Source organism: Bombus vosnesenskii, unplaced genomic scaffold (genome assembly GCF_011952255.1).
Source record: "Bombus vosnesenskii isolate JDL3184/JDL3185 unplaced genomic scaffold, Bvos_JDL3184-5_v1.1 scf7180000013352, whole genome shotgun sequence".
Taxonomy (NCBI): Eukaryota; Metazoa; Arthropoda; class Insecta; order Hymenoptera; family Apidae; genus Bombus; species Bombus vosnesenskii.
In genome coordinates, this window is record NW_022882988.1 from 1,622,324 (window position 1) to 1,650,081 (window position 27,758).

Genomic DNA, 27,758 nt, shown 5'->3' on the forward strand with positions numbered 1-27,758 from the left:
CGAAAAAGAGAACGCGAAAGTGTGACGGACGAAAGGATGGCGAAGACGGAGAGATAGAGAGGATATCACGGTAAGGGAGAATACGACGGATCGAAGAATTGAGAAAGATAGTTGTGAGACGAATAGGGAAAGAAAGGGAGAGAATGAAAGGTGACGTGAACGGAGGAGAGATCGAGAGGACGAGACAAAGTATACAGAGGGAGAAGAAGAGAAAGAAGAACTCCGGTCTGACCGCGAGAGCGTGCTTTACACGCTGATGCGTCCGAACGCGTCGAGGCGAAGAAGCGGAAAGAAGCGAAAATGGTGAAGAAAAAGGCGAAGGAAGAAGAAGGAAGAGAAGGGAGGAGGTGGTGGCGTCAATGGTGGCAGTGGTGGTTGCGACGAAAGGAAAGGTGGCGAAGTAAAGGGCGACAGGCGAAGGGCAGGGGAAGCGGAGAAAGAGGGGAGGACAAGGGAGAAGGGTTAGTAGCTCTTGTAACGCTATCAACCCTGTCGCTGTACATCACGTCGACACCATCCTAGTCGACTCATTTCAGACCGCAAGAGTAGTAGGAGTTGGCTTCTGCGCCATTACTTCGCTGGCCGGGTCCTACGTGCACACGCAAACACGAGCAAAGAGGTCTGCGCGATCGAGCCACGTACACGCAGGTTGCACGCGAGGCCGGCCAACGAAAGAAAAAGAGGGAGAAACCTTCGGTAGAATGTGTGCTATGTCTTGGGAGCATATTCCCTCGCGGACCAACTGATTACGTAAAATAAGAATCTTACGGTCGCTACTAATGCGAACAGAATGTACCTAGGGAATTTACTCGCTTTACGAACGGATAATTGCACTCGTTACACCACGCTAAGAACGGTCACCGATCGATGGAATATTTTCTTGAGACGCGAGTTTCGTTACGAACTAGACGCATCTAGTTTCGCTATTCGATTTTAGAGAATGAAATTTTCGATTCGGAGAATCTGTCGAAAAGTTCAATGGCCGGAGATGCAAAACGAAAAGCATCGTCCTAGGTTGGAAAGATCGGCAGGCAGTCGCGCGGTCTCGGGGCGAATCCGGCGGGTCCCGAGACGTGCGAGAACGTCTGTTTCTCGTGGGATATCTCCCGGCCATTTCCGTTTAATTGATCGTCCTGAAACGTTGGCACGTATATGTGCTCCGTGGATCGAAGACGATACTGGGACGGCGGTTTCAATGGTCACTGGACGAGCCAATTAGCTCCGTCCCAATGCTCAGGTACACTCTTCTCCCTCGCTCTTCTTCCCCCTGACACCCTCGTGGCGTCCTTTTTCTCGTTCGAACGAACGCGTCTCTCTTTTTCTTACCAGAGCACGGATTCCCGGTCTATATGCGACCTGGAAGGCTTCCGGGCTGAAGCGGGACATTACGGGCCCCTCTTCTACCTCAGACGGAACACAGAAAACCGAGGTCCTATCTTATCCGGGAAGAAGTTTATAGCCCGGTCGACTCTAATTGGGCGAGAAATCATCGGGCACTCCTTTCCTCTGTCCGCTCGCTCAAAAAGACGCTCACTAATTCACGATTTCTCGCGTATTATTGCCGGGCCATGCCACCCTTCTTCCCCTTTCTACCCTCTCTCTCTCTCTCTCTCTCTCTCTCTTTCTCACTCCATCTTTCCGTCTTGCAACAGTTTCACAGTTTCGATGCTATTCGTTTCCGTGGCTCGTGTCGGCTTCTCGCCGTGGCAACAATGTTTCGCGAGGAACGAGTCGCTTTGACGATTTTCTGCGAGCGACGCGTTATCGAGGGCCGAAGGTGTTCGTTATCGAACCAGACTCTTCGAGCCTGAGAAGAATCCGAAGAACGATAGATAGGTACGAACACCTCGTCGTGTCGGTCGGTTCGATTAACTTGTCCTTAAACCGCGAATGTTGGGGCCGCGTTAGCAAGGAGAAGCTCGAGATACACGGACTGTATCAGGGATATTTCTCTTCTTTCATGAAAGGAGGGTGTAACGCGCGAGGGGAAGGGTTTGGGTGGCGCGCGTAGCGTGGAAGGCGAAAACGACAAAGAGGAAAGAAAGCGCGCGCGATTTACCGGGCACGAAAAGGTGCGCTACGCTCTCCGCGGCAGGCAATATCTCATTGAGCAAAGGAGGAGGTGACTTTAACGTTGGCCCCTCGTTCTTCCCATGAGCAATCGCGGCTGAGACGGGCTCCGACGTGGCCGCTGCGAGTAAGATCGTTAATCTTACCGCACCGATCGGTCTCAGATAGTAATTGTTACGTTCTCGTTTCTCCTGGCTGACTGCCTGAATGTATCCGGCGATCCTTCCTTCTGTTCTGTTCTGTTCTGTTCTGCTCGTGCCCTCCTCTCCTCTCCTCTCTTCTCCTCTCTTTACCGCTCTTTACCTCTCTTCACCAGACGCTCTTACCTCCTTCTTTCCTCGACTTCTCCCTTATCCACCCTGTTTCCCGCATGTGTTCGACTGCTCGTTTGTCCCTTGTTCTTTCTTTTACGCCGAGAGTGTCGAACGACCCTCACCCACCACCGGTGTTAATGCCTTTGGCAACTTTGTTCGCATTACAATAACGTCGATCCCTTATTCTATCTTAAGCTTCGGCCCTATCGCTCCTGCCTTTTGTACATCGTTCGCCTCTGACTTTCCTTTTCTCTTTTTCGCCCTATTGTACGATACACCGATTTCACCGTCCGGGATATGAGCGTTCCACGGGGTAATTTCAATGGCCTCCACCTCGCTACGAAATTCTTTCGACCCGAAGCAGATAAGGATAGTAGGGAGTAGTAATCGTAACAAGGCGAAAGATAGCAGCAGAAGATGTCACGAACACGCAAAGATGTTACTAAGGACATACGGGATGATTCAGGAATATTTGGCAAGTTTGTTTCAATTATCCGGCCGACCGTGTCCCTTTTTTTCGTCGCGACGCGACGGGTATGTTCGACGTTTCGCCTCTCTTTCGTTCTTCGGATCGTTCGCTCTACCGTGCGCGCACATCCCCGACCACGGGCGTGGTTATAAATTTGGTAGTCGCGTTAACAGCTGACGGGGGCCACGATATCCGAAATGTTGGCGGATCCGGTGTTTTCGTGCTCTCCGCCAACAACCGATTCCACCCGTGGCCGAAAAGTGTCGCCCGAGAAACCAGTTTCACACGCAGATTCCTTATTTGCGAACCCGACGAAACCGTAGATTCGAGTTAATCGTCGATGAGCCTTTCTCCTGGCCCCCGCCCATCCCCTTCTTTCTCTCCTTTCTGTCCCTTATACGTGTCTCATACTTGCTTCCCTCTAAGGGGATGCTAATTTTCACCAAAATCACCCAAAATTGATTTTTTATCACCCAATGGATTCTAAGAACGTGTGACCAGAATAGGAATAAAGGTGGATTTGAAAACGTGGACAAGGTTGCGATGTTTCGAATTGTTTCGTAGTCAAAGACTTGTGTAGATATTTACAAACGAATTCATTTAAATAAAAGTCGTTTTTAACAGAGTTCGTTACAGGGTTACCATCGATTCATCTATTTTTTCTACATAGTGCCTAGGTAATGCATTATCTGCGTTATAATGATTTCGCTAGGACTAGTTCCGGATAAGTTTCGGCGTTTGTTTCCTCGGCGTTTGGATCTTTCCTGACTTCGTATCTGGATCTTTCCTGTTCTCGTATCTGCATCTTTCCTGTCCTCGTATCTGGATCTTTCCTGTCCTCGTATCTGGATAGGGGAAGCGTCCACTGCACCGCGGTGTAAATTATAGCGCAGCGCTGCAATTATAGCGCAGCCGGCCGACAGCCCGATACATATCGGGTAAGCAATTAATTACCTATCTAAATCCTCGGTACTTCTAGCTGACAATAACGCCACGACGGCACTGCCGGTAATTGGAATTTAACGTTACACAACCATCCTCGTAGCTTATTATCGTAATCTTAATTGTAATAAATGGATCGTAATCGTAGTAAGTAGTTGGATAGGTACTAGGGACGTATCACTCGACATGAACGATGAAGAGTCGAGGACATGTCGAAGCGAGACACACGAATTGAAGTTTAACGAAACGATCTCGTCAGTCTTCTGTTCTTGTGTAATGAAATTCTATGAGATTAAGCAATAGTTACAGTCACTGTTCGAATTCGACGCGAATTCTACTACGATCACGATCGATCGATATAAACGGATCTCGAGATTTCTTGTTCACGCACATATTAGATCGATACACTTGAACGTTCTCTCTCGCAGCAACGTTTTTTTCATATATCACTGATTCACAATCGATCGTGGACACTAGGCATGTTCTAAATCACGATATTCGGTGGCAAAAGATTTCACGCAAAACTCATTGTTACTTTAAACGTTTCTAATACGAGCACAATTTCTTCGATCGTTCCACCTAGTTTCGAGTTGGAACGATTTCAACGATCGTGTTTCGTCAATTCCAAGGGTTGCTGTTCCGTCCAATGATCCCGCCATGCAACGGTCGGCGAAGAAGCAACGTCTTGGTCCGAATCTTGCACGTCGATCTCCTCGTCTTCCTCTTCAACCTCGATCCGCTCAAATTCCTTGTTGTTCGCAGACTCGGATTCAATCACCGATCTAACGTTAGTCTCGTGCCTCTGCTGTTCGTAGGTCGGACTCGAGGACTTGATTATACTCGGCGAATCGTCACCGACGAGTTGACTGATCATCCTAAAGGCGCTCGGCTTTCTTTCCGGCTGTTTGGTGATGGAATCGACCCTGTCGATTCTCTCGTTCCGTTCCGCGGCCTCTCTGGATGACGAGGAGTTGGTCACGACGGCCCGGAACGCGCTACTTTCTCCTCCCATTCCGGCGATTGAGCAGCTTGACGCACGGTTTACTTCCATACCGGATGCGGAATGCGGTTGCGGCGGCGGCTGCTGCTGCGGCAGCGGCGGTGGCGGCGGAGGCGGTGGAGGTGGTGGTGGTGGCGAACGTTTTAAGAGGTTCATTCGCTGATGACGACGCCACTTTGCCCGTCTGTTGGAAAACCAAACCTAAGAGTCACGAGTTAGGTCGTTAGATGGCTTGTGATCAAATTTCTAAGCTTCGAAGAAACCAGGAGGCTATGCACGCGACAGTCGCAGGGCCTATTCCACGGGCGACACCGACGCAATTCTCTGTGTATCGCGTTACTTCGCTTCTCTATGGATCTGAAAGCTCTCGACGAAGAGTAGAAAGAGAAATAAGGACTACGATCGAAACGAAAGACGAGAGAGGCAAGAAAACTACGATCAAGAACAAGCCCTGCGAGACGAACGCACTAGCCCCCCGACAAAGATATCTTTGAGATGGAATTGATCCTCACCTGTACACGAGCTTCCGAGAGAGAGGTCTTAGAGGCTAGCCGTTCGCGCGTAGACACGCAAGGATAGTGAGATCGCTCGAATTCTTTCTCGAGCTCCTCGAGCTGTTCCGGGCTGAAGGTGGTACGATTTCGTCGGAATTTCGGTTGCTCCGACCCATCCAGGCTTCCTTCATCTCCGTCACCGTCTGCACAGAAAAACGACCATCTTCCTCTACTACCATCCCCTGTCTCGCGTTATCTTCCTCCATTCGACAACACGTTTCACGATTCTATTTCCTTTCTCTCTTTCTGATTTTCATCCCAATCGTTCTTCACACGGTTAATGGAAGATTAAACAATCATCACCTTGCAAGTAGCCTCGTGCGATGGCGTCCGCGTGAAGAGAGTGATCCGCCGTTCCAGCAGCCGACGCAGAGGCGGCTGCGGCTGCCGCTGCCGCCGCTCCTGGGCTCAAGGACGGCGGAAGAAGCAGAGCGGAAGCTGCGCCCGTGATTCCAGTAGCTAATGGCGGCAGCATCCAAGGATGACCCGCTGCCCCCGGCGCTGGCCAGCCAGCGGGTAAATGGTGGCTGGTCGTTGGGTGCTGATGGGCGCTGTTGAAATACGGATGTGGACCCGCGGCGTATAAACCATAGCCTGCCGCTCTCGCGAATTCCGCGGCAGCTCGTTCTGCCGCGCGATTTCGTAGAATTCGGTTGATACTACTGACGGATGGAGCTGTCGCGTTGCTGCAAACGCCTGGAAAGAAACGAGCATGCTTCTTCTGGAACTGTCTACTTTGCGATTCTTGTGATTCTTTACGAGAGAGTAGAGAACTTTGGTGGTTGTTTAACGTTGTCCAGAAGAAAAAGTAAGATAAATCGTCTAGTCTTATTCGCATTTCTTTCGTTTCTTGTTCGCAATTCTGTGTGAGATTTTGAAGAATTTTGGTAGATGACGGACGATGACGATCTGAGCTGGTTTGAAAGATAAAATAAAAGTTGAATCATGTATTCTTATAGGATTCGTCTCGCTCCTTGTTTGCGATTCTTTGGAAGATAGTGGAAAGATTTAGTAGATGGAAAACGATGGTAGTTGATGGTAGTTTGAAATTGTTCTGAAGGTAAAGTAAGTTAAATTGCGCTCTCTTGTCGAATTTGTCTCGTATCTTGTGAGAATTTTCCTAGATCGTCGTTGATTGCGCTTGTTCGAAAGCGTAAAGTACACCTTCCTATAATATACATAACATATACGGCATTGACGCGTAATGAAACACGTGTGTCGTGCGTTATTGATAAGCGAGTGACCTTTTTGACAATAATAATAGGTGTCCACGCTAATAATAATAGATCGTCTCACGTACTCGAGACTATAAAACAAACAATCGATTTATGACCTACTAGTTTTATATTATACGATTATTGTAAAGTACAATAAACAGTTTTAACTTTGATGTTAGGCTAGAATCGTAACATGCTAGAGGCGTGTTCGAATTTCTTCTACGATGAACTTCAATTGTAGGTTTACAAATAGATTTCGTAGCAGGTAATGTGAATTATAGTTTCCATCCTCGACACCTTCCTCCCAAGATTCCGTTCTTTTGAAATCAATAATGAACACCTTGCATCCGGTTCTTTCTGCGTTTCGAAATGCTCTTGATTTTCATGTAAATTGCTCGTGGATGACGCACGATACGCCTCAAAGGAGAAAGTTCCCAACGCATTAAGAACGAGAGACGCAAATTCAGTTAATTGATAGTCGAAGAAGGAATGAGACATTCGTGCGCGATGAAGAGAATACAAGGTGAGACTACGTCGAAGCTCGTTTTCAAAAGAATAAAGTATGCCGATGAAGAAGGACGTGGAAAAGTTTCTTGATTCTAGTCGCAATTGCACGTGCGCTCGTACTACGACACACGTACTACTATTATTGCGAGCGATTTGCAACTGTGCACGAAACGTGCGGCTCACGCATTGTTAAATAAGAAGTTAACTAACTACATATCTAGTTGTTGGCAATTACATATGAACAGAATTCGTCGTTCACTTTATCGTATTGTATATTAGCAACTCGGAAGTTAAACCGATCAACTCTGTTTTTTGAAAAATTCTTAATTTCACTACAAGGTATTTTCCGACGAAATCGAAAATCTTTACTATCGTCGACGTTCGACAGATCACTTTGACAATAAAATATGTTACACGTCACGTAATGGTGTAAGGAGTAAATCGAATAGTTCTGTACGAGTGAATTTAGCTCTGTTGTCGAGATATTAGTGGAACTATCGAACTGATGTCTTCGGAAATGTATATTTTTATGAACACTACTATAAGAAACGAAATTCAAATAAAAATTTGCTTCGTCTAATCCTAAATGTTCTAACGAACACTTTATGTACTTTAGATATTTTGCGTGTTTAAATTTCTTATAGATGCATAAATTTCTACAATCTACTGATGTATCTAGTTAATTACTTAATTAATTAATTTGCTCTCTACAACTATCTAACCTATTTCCGTTAAATCTTTTTATAAAATTGTATGAAATCAAAAGTAGTTAAATGGAAGGCTGGATACGAGATAATATATACATATATATACACGCGAACCTGGTACGTTCGCATTAGAAATGGTCTGTTCAATATTTTGATCAACAGAAGTTCACTTAGTTGTATGTATAGAGACACGGCATGATTATTTTAAGCATGTAGATATCATTAGACTAAATCAATAAATAAAATGTCAGAAAATTCCAAATCTATAATTAAGCAAAAATCAAATAGCTGGAAGGCGTTTGACTATTTGTCGTTTATATCAATATACCTCTCATATTTCTAAAATAAAGAATTAATGAACGGTGTATATGACATATTTTATCTGGAATAACATGCTGAATGCGTTGGTGAAGTTCGTCGATTTCATTGCGGAATACGATGGCTATATGTATACGATCAGTGCTTAGTTTCTTGGAATGCAAATGATTACCGTCATAATCATATATTCTGGTACTAAAATTAAGAATTCTTCATACAGAGTCGATTAGTTTGATTTCTGTGTAACAAACATGAATCAAACAGGTCCATTAGCAAGAATGTAGAGCGACAGCAACAGCATTCGGTTATACTCGTTTACTTTATTATATCCGAGCAATCTGTCCATAAATTCGTTTTCAATAACTCAAACAAGCATTTTTGAAGCATTCCTATGCGTTTTTTACACTTTAATTTTACCAAAGTGAACGAGCATTAGCATTAGCTCGGTTAGGCTAAACGTACTTTAACAGATGCCATTCTTTCATTCATCGTATTGTTATCCACGTGAAGTAGCATCGACAAAATGCGCTTACCTTCGGAGATGAGCCTCTCTCGAATTTCCCATGCGAAGATCGTCGGATTTTCCCTCTTGTATTGTTCGATTTTAGCGACGACGGCTGGCGTCGCAACTTTTGGCTTGCTGCCACCGATTAAACCCGGCGGGCGCAACGTACCTGGAACACGTTAGAACGAACTTCAAGGACGCGTTGTCTTCGCTAATACTCGTGCTTCGCGATAAAATTGGTCGTAAACGGCGATGCCGGTTTATATGCCCGTGCCGGTCGTATCGGCGAGTGTCCAGCATTGAGCCCGCATAATTTCGGAAAATCACGCAAACACCGGACATTCTCCACGTAATAACGCTCGAGTGCAAACTGTCAGCCGACCTTTATAAGTGTTCCTCAAGCACACGAGCTTCTACATTGTATGAATTTCTATTTAAACATACGTAGTAAGCTACGAGTAGATTGGTTACAAAAGTACATATATGGAGAAAGGAAAAGAATTATTGCTCGTAGTTTGTTCGACGCATTGGATGGAATACGTTGTAGCAGTTGACAAGATGGAGGCTTAGAAGGTTGGAGCGCATCCCGTGTATAAGTCCTGGCTCGCACGGGCTCTCGACATCGGATACCAATCGTATCGTCTGGGCGGATCCACACGAGGTAGTCATTAGGAGCTTAGCGCGTGAAACGATACTGGTATGCGATAGCCTGCGATAATATATAATCAGAGATATCTAATATGAGCCGAGACGTGTTCAACCTGCTGCCATGCCGCTCCTCTGCGTTTCTTTCCGCTCTCTTCTCCGCTCTGATCGATCGTCATGAAAGAGCAATGCTTCCAACTCGCTCGTATTAGGCATAATTAATGAAAACTGAAAGTTGGAATCGTTGCAATCGCATTCGTTTTCCGATGTGTTTGATGCTTCAAATTGAGCAGCTGAAGTGGCAAGTTTTGTAGCAAATAAGTACAATTTTTTTATGGGAGAGGATGAAAGCTGTACGAGCGAGATGTGGTAAGAAAAATTACAAGCGAGAGGAAATTTTATTCGAGGTTTTACAATCATCACAACATAGAGAATGAGATTGCTAGTAAATTGCGATTAGTAAATTTCAACTTCCCTTCGCTGTTTTATTCCAGTTGAAGGATTTTCGCAGTTTAACGCGATATTGCGTGTTAAATATTTTCGCCGAAACAATAATTTGCTTATCATGTTGAACGTTCCGCTAAATGTATTTCACAATTTAGGGACCTTGCTCTTTCCGGTCTCTCAGTTTTTGTCGAATTATCGATTGTAATTATAAGATCGTGTATCATCGAGAATCGTAAGCAGAGTTCGCATGATTGTCTCGTTGACAGATTCGTAGTGATTATCATCGATTTAACTGCTTCATTTTCCTAGCGTATCACAACTCCTCAGGAAAAGTTGGACGTCCGAAGTGGACGAACCCAGCTCTATAATGCTGGCAGAGAAAGCGCAGTCACACTCGAGTAATTATAGAACGTTTCGCGTTATCATTAGCGACAATGGCTACGGTACAGCTGACAAGTTGTACGCCGAAGGCAGACAGGTGTTACGCGAATACATAACTACAAAGATGGAGTGTCGTACGATGCTCGTTAAACTCGACCGTCGATAAAATCCGCGAACTCTATTGAACGACCTGATGCACTGGAAAAATTGTCTATCAATGGAGATACGCTTGTAGCTATAAAGTTGAACAGCGTAATTGAAGTTTTTATTATGCAGCTGTTTCGAAGAATATAGATGGACGAATGTTTGTTGTACAAACGATGGAGGTTCTATGGGTATTCGAAGTTGAGAAGCTGGAATGATAAACGACGAGAGTTCTAAAAGAAATGGAAAAAAGCTTTTAAAGTTATTGCAGAATCTAACAGTATTATGATCGTCAGAGTTCGGTAGATTGTGATTAAAAAAGAAGAAAGTATAGTGTACAAAGGAAGAAATTTCTAGAACCGTAAAGGTAGTAAACGCTAAAAATTCGTAACAGTCGAATAATAAACGACGTAACCGTCAAAATTAACAGAACCGTGTTTTTCTTTCTATCGAAACTCTTCGCTTCTGACATGACTTATCATTTCAACTCCTCCACCCTTTATTTAGCGCTCGGTCCTAAAACTTCTACTTCTTGATAAAACTAGAAGATTCGCATGTACAAGGAACTCGCGTCTTACGTGTACTCGCGCGCTATTACAGGAAAAACCGCTTCGAAACCGCTTCTTATCGCAGAAATAATTGTTGAAAAAAGTACACGAGCCGGAGAACAGGCTGCTTACACGCAGAATACGCGATGTTAGACGTATCGGAAAGCTTGTCTCGCGTCTCGTACCGCTGCCGGAGTTGTCGAAACGCACGATGTTGGCAAGGATAATGGAAAACGGAGGCGCAGTCAGAGTTGAGCAATTATCGGTAGTTACGTCTTATTATTAATAACAATAATGACGGCTAAAGTCTGTAGGATATCGCGTGCGCTCCCACGGATGAACTGCGTGCCTGGTATAAACGATGTACCCACCTAATAGGCATCCATGCCTCGAGCAAATTCTTTGCCCCGATCCAATGTCTCTCTCTTCCATCTGGTTACTCGCTTTTCCTCCTCTCTTTCCGTTTCATTTTGTTCCGTGTGCACGGCCGCTGGTCCGCGCGCTCGCGCGTGTATATGAAATTTTCGAGAGCGGGGTTCGGTTAATGAAAGAAACCGCACGAAGCCGCGGTTCCATCGTACCTAGTGGTTACTCGTTCCTTCATGGATCGAATCAACGGACAGCGGACGCAAGCGGATCACCATCCGTATGCTTATTCGTCTCGAGCTTTGCGATGGCTACCGGCATCCATCCACGATGAGATCGAGCCGGCCATTATGGATTTACGAATGGAAAATAGGCGTAATCGCGGAACAGAATGCAGGGATAGGTTTCTCTTGCGAGGCACGCGGTCGTTATCCCAACGAACGTCTATGCAGCCGATCGCTATGGAGCGTTCCAGCCATCTCCTCGACGTTCCTTTCGCGCATTCCGGGACCATTTCTCCATCGGCGACGATCGATCTTGGTACGCGTGGATAAGAAGACCGATAGGATGTTGCGGCTGAATTAATCGTCCGGGATGTATCGGAGAAATTAGACGATATCGGCCGTCTAGCTAAGAACGTTTTTCTCGTTGCTCTCGAGAAATTTATCGTGCTCTCGAAACGCTGCTGCACAAAGATATCAACGCGCGTGATAAGCTCTATAATACGAATACATGTTCTCGGATGGCGGATATGTATCTCGGCGAAATCGTTGATTCTTGATTCCATACGAAGCCGTGGATGCGAGGTTCGCAAGATGGATGAACTCGCGTCCGCGGTTGTCAGACGGGAGTTAACGAAACCGTAACGTTCACCAGGTACAACGGTGAACATCGTTGGAACGCCCAGTCGATGGTCTCGAACGTTCGCAACACGCGTTTCGTGTCCGCACGCAGAATACACCGCGGTTGCTCTCGATCGAAGAAAAAGATTGCGAAACTGGAAGAGGAATCGGCGGTTCTTGCGCAGCCAGACGACTACGGCGCAGTCAGGGGATTAATTGTTTGCCGCTGTTAAGTAATTGCGGGTCGATTATGGTACATTATATTCACCTCGAGAGGCCTAAGGAGTCCGTATCCAGTGGAGATGAAGACATTACCGGCGAGCCGAGAGAGCAGGCCGAACGGTATTTTTACGAGCCGCTCGTAAAGTTAACGAGGACCAAGGTAGCAGTCAGTCGAGAAAGAGAGAAACCAGCGTTCCACCGATGCTCGGTGGCTCACCTCCATTTTTTTATTGCTCCCCTCGGCAATGTTCAGCGTTCCTCTTCCTCTTCTCCGAACGTAGAAGTCGATGGTCGTCGCCACTGTTGCTCGACTTTGAATCACGATTTTCGACCATCGATTCACACCTGTTTATCGGATTCGACCTCCCTTCGATCGTTAGAATACCTATCCATCGGTTGTTCGATGATTCAATTTCGTCAATGATATAACGAGTTCTTCTTTTCAAAGTTCGATGTACCCGATTGAGTTAACGAATCAAAGTTTTCTAATGGTTATTTGTATTAGATCGTTTGATAAGTTGATGGTGTTTTCACGTAACTCGCAGCACTTCAACACAATACGCATGTATCGTATCGTTCAATGACTTTCGTTTATCTATTCTTAATCAATGACTAATGCCTTTAATTGACAACCATCACTCACCGAGTGTACTTTATTAGTCTTCAATCCCAGTCTTGAAATCCCAGGCTTTAAATCTAAGAAGCCATCTTTAGACAGTTCTTTCGTGAAAATGCTTTCTCCATAAGCAATAAAAAGCTTCGTCTGCTATTTTTACTGTATTCTTGTCATTCTTCTGATATAAGAAATATGTCAAATGTGCAAATATATCTTAACTTTTTCGTCTTAAATCTGTCACAAAATTAACAGATATTTGTTATAAGCATTTCCATACTTAAAGAGACATTAAAATTAACAGAGCTTATCAAACAATGCATAAATTCTTGGTACAGTAAAAAGAACGTCGTTCGATATCTCCTAAATTCCTCGAGTAGATTCCTCGAATCGGGGACGTGGAAGATCGGCACGGGTAAAGATCAGAGCAATTATTGACAAATTATTCGAGAACGGTCGAGCACTGGTCATGCGAATGTTTTACGGGAAAAAGAAACAGCTGTTACGAGTTAATCTTGGCCGGCTAACGAGCTCGAAAGACCGCCGCTTCTTCGTAACGCTCGTTATGCCTTATTTGCCCATACTGATACGCGATGCTCCTTCTTATTTCCCCGACAGTGGTTGGAAAATGCTCGGGATGCCGATCAATTTAGTTTACGCCGTTTTATCGCCTCGGACGCGAACGAGCGGTCATCAACGTCAATCTGCTCGAATTTGCTGCGCAAACAGTACGGAACATCCTCGTAAAAAACTAGCCGTGAACGAGTAGCTCGCGGGACTGTCGTCAGCTTGTCGTGATTAACGACGCTGGCGAATTAATATTTTGAATCTGGCAAACGCTTAAGAGATCTCTTTACTTCAGCGTGTCTAAGCTTCGGACTCGTTTATCTCTAGTATCTTTCTAACGAATGATCTGATAAAATCAAACCACTTACGGTGTATGGAGGCGATAAAGCGAGATTGTCAAACTGGTCAATGTTTGAAGTGTACGACTTTCGATGATGAATTACTATTAATTTGAAACGTATAAATGAACTTATAATAAACGTATTTATAATAAACGAATAATTAATTTGTATCGGGGATCATAAGGACGTAGGATCGGGGATCATAAGGACCTTGTTCAGGATCATATAATATACGCAATTTGAAATCGGTTCTTCGTTCGTTCCCGAGAATAGTTACAATCAAAGGTTACATTTTGGGAAATTTGGAGATGTAAAAATGCAGAGAATATATATACAATACGAAAATATAGAGAATATCTAATATTCGTTAGAATAATTTGTACATAAGCGAGATATCCTGTTTAGCTTCCACGTTTCAGCTGCGTTTATAAAAACACGAATTTGTACAAGTATCCGCAATCTACCTATAACTAGTGTCTAACTTATGTTCAACGTATAAGTTATCGTTGAGCTGTTAACGATGACAGAAAATGTTTTCAAAAAAGCAACGCAGGTACCAGCATGCGCATGGAATGCGAATAGCTATAGCTAAATCAATTGGTGACTTTGGTTAATGTTTTATTTTACGACCTTACAAGGTATATCGCTTCTACCTACTATACCATTCGTATGCTCGCGTTGATCAAAGTGCTTTCAAACTCGTGCTACCAATTTCTCGGACGCCGGAAGCGGCAATTATCCCCAACTTCGCGGAACGTGTTAATCTTTTTCATCGATGGACGTTTACAAACATTTGCAGAGATTAGAGAAATTTCCAGCGATTCGATCTCTTCCGTGTTACAGGGCATTAGCCACGATTACATCGGTATCTCAAGATTCGTCGGATAGGCTAACGAACAGTCGCGGATGCAATTACCAGGGAATAATGGTGCCACGTCTATGGGAATAATAGCGAAAGATTGCCGCGAGTTTCACCGGTCGTTCCGCGGATCACGATGGCTGCTTCGCCGCTCGCGATCTCTGCTGATTTTTCTGTCGCCTTGAGCGGAGAGCACGCGCGGCTAGGTAATTTTGAGCGAGTTACTGGTGCAGTTTCGCTCGACTGAGCGAACACTATGCCGAACAGGGATTTTCAGCGCGTGTCGCCTCCTGACTCGGCATTTTCTTGGATTTCATCGCGAGGAGCCGCGTCACGGATCGGTAAACGCGTGCACGTTACCGCTCGCCGGCATTTATCTCGCGATGATACCTGGCTGAGAGGAATGCCGTTGTTTGGATCAGTTCGCGATCTATGGAATTCTGTTACGCGAAAGCAAACTGTTCTATTATGTTCCATCGTCTGACCAGAAGGCTTCTCAGAACGGAAAAGAACAAGTTGTAGATACCTTGCATAAAGGTAATTTCTCGTTAAAGGGATACGCTTATGTATAGTCGCTTCTTCTTTTCTTTTTTTAGCTATTTCCTATACATTTAGCTTTCCTCGTGCGTCAAATGGCGAATTATTAAATTATACTGAACTTATAAACAGACGCTCTCGGTCGATAGGAATCCTAACCTGCAAGCTACGCGAAGTGTCGACGACAGACTCTCGTGTCTTTCTCACGCATGAGATAATTTATACGAAATTTGACTAGTTTATTAATACGTATGTAGTTTAGATACCAAAATGGAAAACTTACCCAGAAGTTTGGTGACGACCGCCCCTTGTTGATTCAGCGACAGCACATGATTGGCAAGATCGTTGTAGTGCCTCAAAGCTCCTAATCCGTGCGATAGTTCGAGCAATCGTTGACGGCTGGTTCCACCACCGTTGCCGCTGGCGAATGGTCCCGCGGTACAGTTTTGTAGGCTCACGCCTGGAAACGTAGCAACGTAACCGATTACCAATCTCGCTGGTATAACACGCCTTCGTCTTCGCCGCTTAACAAGATTGAATCGCGACAATAACGCGAATACGATACAGAGACCAATAGCGAAGACAAAAAATCGTCAGCTACTTGAGAAACCGTATTTCATACTATGTTCAGGAACATTTCGTCGTCTGGTTGTCGTACTGCACGTAAACCCGTTCGTGAGACACAATAGTAGGTATCGTGCAGAGCGGATATAAAACTTTTGCAACTATCTTGCGACAACTATTTGCAAGCAGTATATCTATTCACAAACCGTACGCTTGTGAGTACGCGCTTTCGGTGAACGTTCGACGTGCTTCGTTCTATAATTCATGGACGAACATTCAACGAGTTTCTCGCTATCGAGAACAGATCGAAAAATAGTAGATCGATTCCATGCATCGCTCGAATGTTTATGGTCGATCTGCTACTTTACTCGCGAAGGATCGGCAAAAACCGATGATAAATACGATTTCATTAACAGTAAAGGTGTAACGAGCGCGTGGAACGGCGATCGCGAGGACGTGCCAGCGTAATCGAGCGAATTAATTTAAATTACTCGACGCGGAACGCGATCTCATCGATGCGATCTTCTTCTCGTCTCTCGGGGGCCCTCTCGCCGGCACCACGGACAAGGGAAAGAAAGAGATGGCCGAGTGAGAAGCATCTGCCGTTTGAAATCACGTCGATTAATCACCGAAGGTGCGAATACCCTCGTAATTCCACGAAGGACACGGCCGGACCGGTGGTTCGCGACTTCCTCGGTGATTTTATAGGCGGCTAATCTCGGCGACGCGACGCGACGTTCCGTTTCGTGCCACTCTCGCGCGCTCACCGGAGAAACAGGCGACGATTTACGATCGAACCGGCCACGGTATTGAGAGCGATCCATTTTTCGCCGGGCGAACCTTACTTTAAACTTCCAACACTGATCGTATCTTTCCGAAGAAGAGAGAGGGAGGGGTAGGGTTGACGACGAGGGGATGAGGTTGAGTACTTATAGGATAGGGTAGGAAAGAGGGAAAAAGAGAGAGGGAGAGAGAGAGGGAGGAGACACAGAAAGATGAAAGAAGGAAGAACAGGGGGCGGTTGAGAGGAGGAAACGAGGAGAGAAGAGCGAAGAGAAGAGAAGGCGATCGGAAAGGGTGTCGGCCGACAGCTCGCGTTTACGAAACGATTGGTTTTTTGCGACGATGGCCGGCTGGCTTTTCATAACGGCTTCGTGAATCGGTAATTGCGAGAAATAATCACGCGAGCGGCTCGTACGAGTTTGTGCAGCCGTCTGTGCTCGTCTCTGCGTACATATCCTTTTCCCCTTCGAATTAATTCCGAAGAGGAATCACGGCCAGAAGAATAATTGTAATTAGCGCCGAGTTCGCGCGGACAGGCACCGTGATTTTACTGGCGGATAATCTTAACGACGTTTCGTACGATCCGGTGACCACGATAATTTACGATCGAACGACGATATTAAAGAACCGTTTTCCGCGCCTACCGGGGCTCAGGAAGATGCGAGAAGGGCTCATGATGGTGCGCGCGCGAAGACAAGCCGGACGCGAAGACGATCGTCAAACGAGAAATTAAATTCCGCAGGTAGATAGAAAACGACCCGGTTCCTCAGCTCATTTGTAACGCCTTGTTTCGACTGGTTACGAGCGGACGGAACGCGCGTATGCGTTTACACAGCACCCGTTTAATTAATTAGTCTTTTAAGCGTCGACCGAATTGCCAATCGACGATCCAGATGAATTTTACGCGAATTCTCGTGGTTTCTTATCCCGTTTTACGCTCGTTTCGCGGCTCGACATCTTGCGTCGTCCCGATATTCAACAAAGCAACTAGCGCCGTTATAACACCGGTTTCTTTGTATTTATCGCCATGTCGGTCGATTAACGAATTAAATTGTAACTTCTTCGCGCTCGGCGTTGATACATGGGTGATTCCAGAGAGGTTATTCATCCGGTTTATACATCCGAGATATAAAAATACACGCGGAATATATTATTGAGCAACTCGAAGTCGATCGAGCGTACCAAGTTTAAAGTATTCGGAGATGTTTCGATGGCGTTGAATTGAACATAAGAAAGCCGGTCGGAAGTCGAATCGGGGAATAACGAGGCGAGTTCGTTTCGGAAGATATGTACGCGGTCAGGGAATGTACACGTGTCGCGAGTAATTTGGTCCTGGCAACAGAGAAGGAGACGCGAGGACGAGGCAGTTTGCGGACGATGAGATGCATCCGTTGGGATCGTTTGGCAAGCGCGAGCGGTGCGAAACCTACGCGTTCTGCCCGTTCTGGAAATCGCACGGACGCGCATTCTGCGCTCGTTTCGTGTCAAAGCTATCGAAGATGCCGTGAAAACGAAAGTAGCCGATGCACAGAAAGAAATGCGTCGTGTCGTTGCATCGACGCGAGGCTAGAACCGGTTCTGAACGAGTTCTGCCATCGAGTCCTCTATATTCTTTCGTATATACGAAATTGCCCCGTGGAAAAGACCGATCGTTCGCGCGAGGCAATAGATAATCGTTATAAAAATCAAGGAGCGCGATTCCTTCTGGTAAGTGCCTGGAGGAGGAAACGAGATCGATGAATGAAAATCGTCCGATCCTTGAACGAATCGACCGACTCGACCGTCTCGTGCAGATCATTGCGACGATAAACGCAGCGGATATCTTGGTTCACGCGTAATCGACGCGACGCGTCGATATCTCCCTTCGAAGTAGTTGGATCGATCTTCGGAACGAATCACGCGTGAAACGATTTCGTTTCGACGACACGAAGGCAACGAGCTGGCGCGGCGCAGCTCGGTGTTCACGAAAATCCACGAAAGCAGAAAGCGGGCAACGGACGAACCTGACCGGTACCTGTCTCGAAACTCGCAGGGTGTGGCTATAAATTCAGCCGGATAGGAACGAGATACTTAGGTTATCCACGAGTAACGGAAAATAAATCGTGCGCTGCCTGTTCCCGGACGACGAACGGACACGAAATCCAATTAGCTGCGCATACTTCGATTAAATATTGTCCTCGTTTAATTAGTCTAAACGTTTCGCGGCGGTGTCGCGCAATATTTACGCGCTCGTATATCCACGCGTCCCCCCTGTTAACAGGGACTGACGCATCGGCCTTCTAGCTTAGCTGCTAGAAGATTCTAATTAGCGTCCGACGCTCGACGACCACGAACCGACAACGACCACGGACATCGTTCGTTACGCTACAATAAAGGACAGATAGGAGCGAGAGTGACCGGCGAGGAGACACTTAACCCACGATCGGTGGAAACAAAGTGGCCGACACCCGAACAGATGAAGATACCTGCCAACTACCGGGGCCCCGCGACGCGAGATATACCTGCTAACGTCTCGAAATACCTGCTGGGTGTGGCAGTTAAATGTAGCGGATAGTCCCGGCGAATATCCGGAGCGGCCACGGTATCGGTCAGGGCACAGAAGTCGAGAGCGTACCGATCACCACGGACGGATATTGAAGGTTCAACGAGAGCACAGCAGCTCTTCGCTAAAAGACGTACTGTTGGCAACATATTGAAACCGGTTCTGAACGAGTATGGCTGGTAGCTGACCGTCGTTCCGTCTGGCAAGTGTAAACCACGGAAAGGATTTCTGAATATACCAGTAGTTGGCTGCAACTCGGACACCTATTCGATGGTCATTCGTTGCTCGTTGATCGCACACCACCTTATCATCGGATTCTAGGGCTCCGTGGAAAGGTCGACGGTCCGTTTAAATTCTTCTGCGATGCTTCTCGTTTCGTGCTTTGCATCCTCGACGAACCGGCAACACGATTTCGCGGTTGGCGAATCGCCGCGACAACGATTCCGTAGGCGTTAGCGAACGCGTTATGATTGGTGTCGAACGTTCCGACCTGTTCTTTGCCTTTGATCGGTCAATTAACATTCGCCGGGTAAGAATAAGCTCGTCGTACGTCCGCGACAACTCGTCGTAAACATCCTCGTTCGGTGTGTATCATATAGAACGCATTGCGCTCTAACTTATTCCACGAAAATGCTATTTCTGATACCTCGTCGCTCCGATCGGCCGTCGTTCTCCGCATTTCGCGCTATGGTAATAGAAAATACGCCTATCTCGGATAATTTGTGTCAACTCTCGACGATTTTCGATTCGATCATTTAGCTGTCGCGCCGATAAACGTCGCATGACATTTCCTGTGCGATGTTTATTCGCGAGAAAATATCTCTGTACAGATTCACGATTCTGTTTCCTTTCGACAAAGTCGATGTAAACCGATAGATATCTGATTGACGTGTAACGAGTAATCGTGTAAAGCGGAACCTGGATCACGAAAATTGGTGGTAATTTTGGATGCGCGATTTTTCGAGCGTTTAAACGCTCGTTTAAAATACCGAGAGGGGCTCGAGCGGCCTCGGAGGAAGATACGATCATGGACAGGGGAAAGATCGTATCATCCCTTAAGAATCGTTGGCCTACCTACCATAGAGCCCGGATTTCGACACCTGGAGCACCATGAAACGACGTTTTTACGCTCGTTTAACGCGATTTAGATTGCCACCTTTTTTCCCTTTGCGATGTAGAAGAGCAAAGGACACGCGCGTCGCGTCCATGGGAAAATGATAATTCTCCGTTGTGGAACAATTGCGCGAAGAAACATCGTTTCGACTTAAATAATAAATTTCGGCTTAAATGAATAGAGTCGAAGCACGACGATCATCGATAGAAGAGAAGAAAAATTCAATCGATAACGTGCAATCGGTTCCTCCGGTTTTTGCGAATTCGTGTCAAAGGCGGCGAGGATACAGTTTACAAAATACCATAAGAAGGTGCTAGTGGAAGAGGAGAGCAAAAAATATGGACACTGCTAGCGTTGTTCGATTGTAACGCGGTACGTCGCAAAGAGAAACGGTTGTCCAATTAAATTCAATCATCGCGGTTTTGTCCGGCTGAAAACTATCCGCGCGAACCCAGCGGTGTCTCGGTTTGTTTGCGTTCCATGGAAATTTTCAGAGCGAGACGAACCGAAGCGTAACGCGAACGTTTCATCGATTATCCCGGTGTGTCTCGATTATATCGCGAGACGCGGTGTATTCAAGTGTTCGAGTCGCGCAATTTAACGAAGAGACGCTCGATCGAGCTACGTGATGCACGATTAATTGCTCGTTATCACTCTGACAAAATTAATTACTTTGTTCCCGCGTTCGAGTTTTATCTCGAGCCAGCCCCGATCCTATTAGAATCGCACGATTTCATTAAACGCGCATTGTTTTCGCAATTGTGACGACATCGAGTCACACGCAAATATCTTCGACTTTGTTAGTATTGACGAAACGATATTCAAATGGCGAATATCGTGCGTCAACTGTGTAACGTGCTTGCCAACGGTATATAGTAACGTGGTTCGAAGGATTTCATGCAAAAAGAAAAAGAGTGAACCGTATTGGAGAAGGCAAAAAACAAAGGGGATGGATGTGGAGGCAAACTGACCGTCGATCAAAGACACTGGAGGCACGGTCATCTGTTGATGGTGATGCGCAGCTGGATGCTGATGATGGTGCGGTGGATGGACCTGAAACAGATGCGACCTCGTCTGCGAGAAGGTCGGCGAGGGTGGTTCCCAAGGACGCGTGACGCCGGTGCTGACGGGTGCATCGTCGTCGTGACAGCAAAATTTGTCGGTCGCCGCTGCGGGGCCGCTGGCGCAGTTCACCACCGCGTGACCTTCGTTGTTATTGTTGTTGTTGTTATTATTGTTGTTTGCAACGTCCCCGTTGTTGTTGTTATTGTTATTATTGCCGCCAGCGTTGTTGCTGTTGGTTATACGTGTAGTAGTCGCGCCTGTCGCAGGACTACCACTACCACTAGCACTGCCACTGACACTACCACTGCCAATGCCGTCGACCTGCACCATTTCGCTGTCGATCGCAGCCGCCGACTTGGCAGTACCAGGAGGGGTCGCGACGCCGCCACCGATCATCATCACCAGACGATCACCTCCACCCCCTCCACACCGGGCACCAGCTCCTCCTCCTCTTCCTCCCCTTCTGCCTCCACTTCTGTAGCTACACCGTCCCTATGGTAGAGTCGTTTCTCTTCCTGCCTTCGTATCCGACGGATGCTCGCCGTTTCCTGCACCCGACGTTTCCTGATCTCTCTTCTCGCACCCCTGTCTTCCCGTGTCTTCTTCTCTCGGGGAAAGAAGTTGGCCGATATACTCGAGATGTCGCAGGTCGACGTCCGTAAAGATCGTAGCGATTTTACGTTGAATTTGGACGAGTTTCGAATCACCAGTTCCAGTGTCTTACCGAGGCACGAGTGTCATCGCGACGTTCTCGAGTCAGAGCAGATAGCACACCGACAACGGATCCTACGTATAGGTGGATGAAAAGCGAACCGCGGAACGAAGGACAACAGTCTTCCGGCACGTACGGCCCCGGACGTTCAACGACGGCAACGAGGTCGGTCCTCGTGCACGCTTAGCCACTCACGGTGTCACAAGATGCGGCGGTCGGCGTGTGTATCGCGCTGGCGCAGAAGCGCGCGAGCGCAATCGACGCCAGGGTCCGGCGTGGTTTCCTGCGTTCGATTAACGAAGCTGAATGACATCCTGTCTGACGGTCCGTCGGCGAACGCGATTCATCGCAACGCGAGCTTTCACGTCGGCTGTCGCGTCTACGTGGACGAGCGTAGTCGATGCGAGGAGGTAACGGCGAGAAGTGCTCGCGAGCGCAGGCGCTTCGTCGAAGCTCGTGACTACCTATAGACGTGTGCCCTTCTCTACCTTCCCACCCTCCGCCTCTCTTCGCTCGCTCTTTCTCTCCCCTTTCTCTCTCGCTCTACCGCTGTCTTTCGCTCCGATTCTCGCTCTTCTTTCTCTCGGGTTCCACGCTTCTCTGTTTCTCCTTCTGTCCGACCCGTGCTCCCTTCTCCAATAACGACCGACGAGCTACGCGCTACCACGGGATAACCTGCTCGCGCTCCGCCGGATTCGAGCAGATTGCCTTCCGTTCGGGCTGTCGAAGCGCGCCAACGACTAGCTTCACCCCCACCCTCTAGAGCCTCGCGGGAACAGCGGCGTCTACTCGCATCCAGCTGACATCCAGATTTCAGGTAACGACAGTCTTTCTACTTGTCCTTCGATTTCGACCTCGTTCGCTGTATCGCTTCGGTCTTCCGCCTCTGTCCTTAAAACGAGCCTCTATGTAAGTACATACATTCGTTAGACTTTTCTCTTCATTGGTAGCATCTTCCGGGTGCGATCGATGTCTGTCTGAGATATAGTAGTCGGTTCCGGTTGCTTCTCTCTGGTAACGCCATGGATCGAGGCTCGAACACCTCTCGGACCATTCACTTGACAGTAATTTCGGACACGCGATTCCTCTTGATTTCGGTCGTCTTGCACGATGACCGGTCCACCTCTTTTTCGTAACCTTCGACTCGAGCGCGAGAAGGAAAGCTACGTACCAAGAAGCCAGTGTGGGAGAACGTAGAAAAAAAAAAAGGAGAACGATGTAACACGAGTACACGGGGTAACCTGCTCGCGGTCCGCCGGATTCGAGCAGATTGCCTTCCGTTCGGTGGCTCGAAGCGCGCCCAGACTAGCCTTACCCCCACCCTCCACACTGTTGAGTCGAGGTGAGATCAAGATTTAAGGCGCCGCGGCGCAGCGGCGGTGGCCGCGGTAGCAGCGGCGGCGGCGGCGGTAATTCTGACGAAGACGAACAGGAGGCCGAGGACGAAGACGAAGGAACGACGACGCGGTGGACGTCGACGGGAAGGAAGAGGACGAGAAATACGAGTTCACGGAGCAACGAGGAGAGGCGAGCGCGAAGACGAGGCAACAGCAGCAGCAGCACCAGCACACGGGGCTTGCACGATTACGATCGCGCGCACACAGGCCCCGGATCGTCGAACGACGAGGAGGAAGAGAGGAGGTGACGAGAAACAGGGAGAGGTGGACAGTGTGCGGCTTAGTCGAAGCGCTGGTAAGCCGAAGGGGGAAGCCGGGAGAGAAGCGCGAGGATGCATGGAACAAGTCGTCGTCGGCTAAAGGTAGCCAAGTGCGCACTCCATGCCGCGCATCTGAGCTTACCCGACGCCCACCGACCATTACCGGCTCGATCGACCAATTGGGCGAACCGGTGGACGCCCACCGATCTGTTCGACCTAGCGTTCGTCGTCGCCCACGCCGAGAAAGCGCCCTTTCGCCTTCCGCTTTTCGCCTTCCACCTTCCACAGGCTCTCCCCTTTGTCCTTTTCGCAGACGGGATCGATTAATTCCCGAATCGGATGTCGATGTCGGATGCCGACTACGCTCCGGAATCGCTGATTCCAACGATTACCTTGCCTCGATACTTGCAATCGTCATCGTGCTCTTACATGCACTATGTTTTTCCAACACCTGGCTTCGGTGTGATATAGGACAATAGGTATTTTTTAGGGAGGATCACCGTTGGTCCTATTGTTTTGCGTGTCTACGAACGACGGGCGATATCGTACATAGAATTTTTTTTAATCCCGCGATGTTTCTCTAGACGTATAGCGGCACATGAGTAGAGGATAATTCAAATCAATTTGTTGTTTTATCTCGGAGTATCAAGATCGTTAGGACATTTAATGTAAGAATAAATAAACTCGGGGTAAAACAATGTCGCAGCTACGCGCAACCGTCGAACAAAGACGAATTTGCATTTTCCGACTTCCCCTCGATCAGTAAAAATAAACGGACATAACCGAAAAGAGTTCAGTATCAACGAGCTATCTAGGTGTTATCACGAGTTATCGAGCTATCGAGTTATCGACGAGTATCTAGCGAGTATTTTTTGAGTATTAATTAGCAATTTTACTTTGCGATTTATATACTGTACAAGCGACTCGGCGAATACAGTCTGTATATTTATTTATTATTTTAAATATATACTAGTCCTCTACAGACGATTAGTACGATGCTACAGACAGATTTTGACGCGGGTTTGTGCCGGGAAACGGGAATGTTTGTGTAGTTCCCTCGAAACAAGTTATAAATCCACTTGGAGGCTACGGAGGAACGCGGCACTCGTTTGATCGTCTTTCACATATTCGGCGCAATCGAAAGCGCGCTTGTAAAAATCTTTTCCGTCCGCGTGTTATACTTAGTCCTGATATCTCCAGTTCGACGCTCCTTTTGCACAAACGTCTTGATTAGTTTTCAAACATTTCCTGCTACGATTTAACTTCCGTCGGAGCGAGACATTCGAATCAACGTTTCTTACTATCTCGTGCGTTCTCTTTTCACTAGCAATATACCGTTGTTTCCTCGATCGATCTGCCATAATTTCCCATTTTCACTCCAAAATCATAGCGCAAGTCTTACGCACAGTGCGTCGACCCGTGTCAGATGCTCTTTATTTTCTGTCGTTGCCAGATAATTAGCAATTGGAAGGCGTACGTTCAAAACGGTGTCGTTCATGGGAAAATCTGCTGCACAGCGGTGGAGCGGATACGCTGGAAACGCGGGACGTTTGCGTGGCGAATGCGAGCGTTTCCTGTTCTTCGTACATTTAGTTCGACTCTAGCTCGATTTAGCGAAACGCAGGTACTGTTTAGCTAGTTTTTCCTCTTACGTGAGGTGTCGGTAATCGAAAGACACCGTAATAGTTCAATAACATGGAGAACGAAAAAAATGGAGGATCATTTCGAAGATCGTTGGAAGTATGTTTTGCACGCTGAAGGTGGTGCTGGACGCGAAGATCCGTATAAACCGAAGAAAAAACAATTTGCTAGGTATGTAATTCCTCGGTTACTATCGAGGACTCACGCGAAGGTTTCTCGGGCCAGTGTCTCTGCTAAGTGCGGATCATCAATTTCATTTGGTTGCGTGCACGCACTCCGCTGCCACTTAAATTCTTTCCGAGTAGCTACGTCAAGGAAACGAAAACAATCGATCATCTTGTGACGTATACGAGCTTTTCTTGCAAAATTATGCTGATTTCGCTGCTGTCGACGCGATCATTTTGGTAAAAGTTCGTTATACTGACAGTAAATTAAATCGTATTTGTCGAAAGAGAAAGAAAGCTTAGTATCTACGAATTAGTTGGCTACGAATTTATGGCACGTTTGAAATTTAATTTTTGCTTGGTTTTTAATTGGCTGGAATTAGCTGAAAGCGGAGCTACTCGTTCATCGGTATTCAATTTATCGTATAAAATTGAAAGGAAATCATGCACGTCATCGAAGATTCCTGCGTATTTTCCTCAAACTCGAGAAATTCTCCAACAACGGAAACATGTTATTCGGTCGAAAATGGCCTGAATGAACGCTCAGGAGAGTCAAGAAGCTTTCGAACGAAGAAACGCGAGTCGAACTGGTGTTTAAGAGTAAATTGGCATCTGATCGCGAACAATTTTGGTATTCGGTTGTATTTTTAGGACGATAAAGGCCACAAAAGAGATTTACCTTCAAAGTATGTTCACGAGCGTGAGTCACGCGTGCAAATCGAACTGGCGGAAAGGAAGAAAGAAGGCAACGAGCCCGATGCAAATTCTTTCTTGCAACGGAGACTCCTCGCGTGCGGTTCTCTCGACAGAGCAAGGTACATAACAACAGATCGATGCCTAGCTACCCCTCAGGAACAAGTTCTGGAGTATCGATCTTAAAACGTTGTACTTTTCTACCTCGGTCCTGTCGTCTTCTAAATAATAGTTACGTTTATAGATATGAACGTCCAGACAATATAAGTAGCATATCACATAGTTCAGACAATAAATTAATAAGTTAACCAATTAATATTTAAACGAGCCAAGAAATTTAAACGTTTCCTCGCCGTGTGATATCAGAGTTTAAAGATTGCTATAAACGCAGTGTGTTTCACGGTACGAATTACAAAGATATGGATACATCAGTCGCTACAAACTTCAGCTTTTTCATAGTTTACGGCAGCTCATTTTTTATTCAACGTTTAACCGATAGCTTCGCCTACAGTGCGAACTCGCATCCCGGTTAAGCGTAGATCGTGAAAGCGAAGCGAAAGGTTGCTTAACGCCCTCGATCGATCGTGATCAAGTTATGGTTGACATTTCTTACGGGGCCGTTCAAATATTCAATTGCATTGAAAAAATGAATCGTAGTCTATTGTACTTGAACTGTTGTCTTTACATTGTGGACTAAAGATTGACAGTTGCTACAACTATGTTTCAAAGGAGCAGCGAATTTAATCCCTTAGTGCGTTTTTGCCAGTCAAAATGGCTAGATTTTTCTATCATAAAAAGCGAACACAAAAATGAATATACAATGTATATATTTACAGGATATGTATTAAGATACTTTAGCGTACGATATCGAGGCTTGGATTCACGAAGATTGGCAAATAAAGTAATTGTCTAATTGAAAACGACCTATTGGGTTAGCAACTAAGTGATTGCCAACTAAGTCATTAGGTGTTAACGGCAAAATCCGCAATCACTTAGTTGCCAACCCAATATATTACCTTTTATTAGCGAGTGAAATAAAATTCGATTTTCGGTGGAAAAGTTCCCGTTCTTCGGTAGAACGGCGAAGGAATGTGCGAATCGATAGCTGCGTGACTCTTACTGCCACAGAAAAATCCTGTTAGGATTCGGTTGTTGTGGTTCGCCTGTTTTTGGTCCCCTCGCTCGTACCTCGCCAAATCTGCTAAACGATGTGGTCACAGTAATTTAGTTATTGACCACTAAACTGCCTCTTTGCTTGCCTCGAGGGGCTCCAAGACGAATGATCCCTCTGGAAGTCTCTGGAACAACAACTATTCAAAAGCCTGACGAACACCCTTTCGTCTTAGAAACGCGTTTCTATCGCGTCAAGCGAAATGAAACGTTTTCAAATTTTATTAGCAGTCTGAAAACGAGATCTCCAGGGCACTTTACTTCGCCCGCAGCATTGTCAAACTTACTGAACGAGTTCATATTTCCAGAGAACACGACAGCATATTTAGAGAAGATCGATGATTATTATATTTGATGAAGTGTTTATTATATTTTTATATTGATATTTTTTCGAGCGTTTAGCAGCCGCGGTATGCAGCACAAAAACGACGATCGAGTTTTAACATTGGAAATTATTGACGTAAAAATGGATATACCGAAACGATTATTTAAAAAAATAACTCGTATTGTTGTGATAGGCTGTGAAGTGGAAGCGCGA

At 46.4% G+C, this 27,758-nt stretch overlaps 1 protein-coding gene across 2 annotated transcripts; it reads right to left on the reverse strand.

Moving 5' to 3' along the window:
* Positions 1-3,226: 3,226 nt before the first annotated feature.
* On the reverse strand, positions 3,227-23,295 carry LOC117236866 (paired box protein Pax-6-like). 2 transcript variants are annotated; one of them, XM_033500229.1, is made up of 6 exons: positions 21,090-23,292; positions 15,399-15,575; positions 8,632-8,772; positions 5,653-6,045; positions 5,308-5,492; positions 3,227-4,996 (listed from the first exon to the last, which is right to left on the reverse strand). In XM_033500229.1, the coding sequence occupies exons 1-6, from the start codon at positions 21,580-21,582 to the stop codon at positions 4,397-4,399; spliced, it is 1,989 nt and encodes a 662-aa protein (XP_033356120.1). In that variant the 5' UTR covers positions 21,583-23,292; the 3' UTR covers positions 3,227-4,396. The 2 variants fall into 2 exon arrangements, with proteins under 2 accessions (XP_033356120.1, XP_033356121.1); XM_033500230.1 differs by having other exon boundaries at positions 4,648-4,979; positions 21,090-23,295.
* Between the last annotated feature and the right edge of the window lie 4,463 nt (positions 23,296-27,758).